The sequence below is a fragment of the Galeopterus variegatus genome, unplaced genomic scaffold (genome assembly GCF_000696425.1).
Source record: "Galeopterus variegatus unplaced genomic scaffold, G_variegatus-3.0.2 Scaffold6016, whole genome shotgun sequence".
Taxonomy (NCBI): domain Eukaryota; kingdom Metazoa; phylum Chordata; class Mammalia; order Dermoptera; family Cynocephalidae; genus Galeopterus; species Galeopterus variegatus.
In genome coordinates, this window is record NW_007732127.1 from 19,005 (window position 1) to 19,880 (window position 876).

Below are 876 nucleotides of genomic sequence, written 5' to 3' on the forward strand. Positions count from 1 at the left end.
CCTACCTAAGACCTTTATTTTTAAACAAAACAAAATAGCACTACCATTTTTTCTGGATAAAAGCACACTTAAATCAATGCTTGACTCTTCTACAAGAGAAGTTCCAACCTCTGGTACACTCTAGAGAGATTATAAGCTACTAGATGTGATGGGTGAGATCCATATCTTAGGGAAAATGCAAGCAACTTTCCTATTAGTGCTGAATGAAAGATCACTGCACCACTCACCCAAAAGAGGAAAGTCAGGTATTGTTTCCTTCTGGTATTATCTCAAATCATGAGGAAAACCACCAGATGATCAAAATATCAGTATTTTTTTTAAAACAAGGAATAACAAAGTCCTTATTTTTTATTTTTTGAAAGAAGAATAAAAAAGTTACTATACCTTTCCAGTGAATTATGAACCGGTACAATAGGATGTTTCATCTTTAAAAGAAGCAAAGAAATAAAAGTTTACATGTTAAACTTCCAACACAGCCTATTTAATAGAATTTTATCACTTATGAAAGTGGTAAATATGACCATAACCAAAAGAAACAATTTTAGGTCCTCCCAAAAGGGAGTCATTGATCCCAACTCGTCCTTCTTATTTATTCTAATAAGGGTACCCAAATTTCTAAGGAAAAAGAAAATGGTCTTTTAAAAGGACTTAATTATTATGGCCAAACTCTTGGTGATCTGGCTTTCTTTGTAATTTCAGTTATGCTCACTACCCATTAATAAATAGGAAACTATGACACAGCACTGTTTCAAACACTAGAGGTATAAAGGTAAACACTATGGGATTCCTGCCCTTAAGATAATTTCAATATAGAATAAGGCAAAAATAAAGGGTATTTAAAAGAGGAGAAGCTCTTAGGCCAATCTAGGGATTCAC

At 33.1% G+C, this 876-nt stretch overlaps 1 protein-coding gene across 1 annotated transcript in view; it reads right to left on the bottom strand.

Moving 5' to 3' along the window:
• The window catches only part of LOC103605722 (putative protein PLEKHA9), a gene marked incomplete at its 3' end in the record, with an annotated part of 14,104 nt that overhangs the window by 9,089 nt on the left and 4,139 nt on the right, over positions 1-876 (bottom strand). Inside the window, exon 3 of the mRNA XM_008590350.1 lies at positions 385-425. Coding sequence (XP_008588572.1) covers positions 385-425 — 41 coding nt within the window. The remainder of the gene's footprint in view (positions 1-384; positions 426-876) is intronic.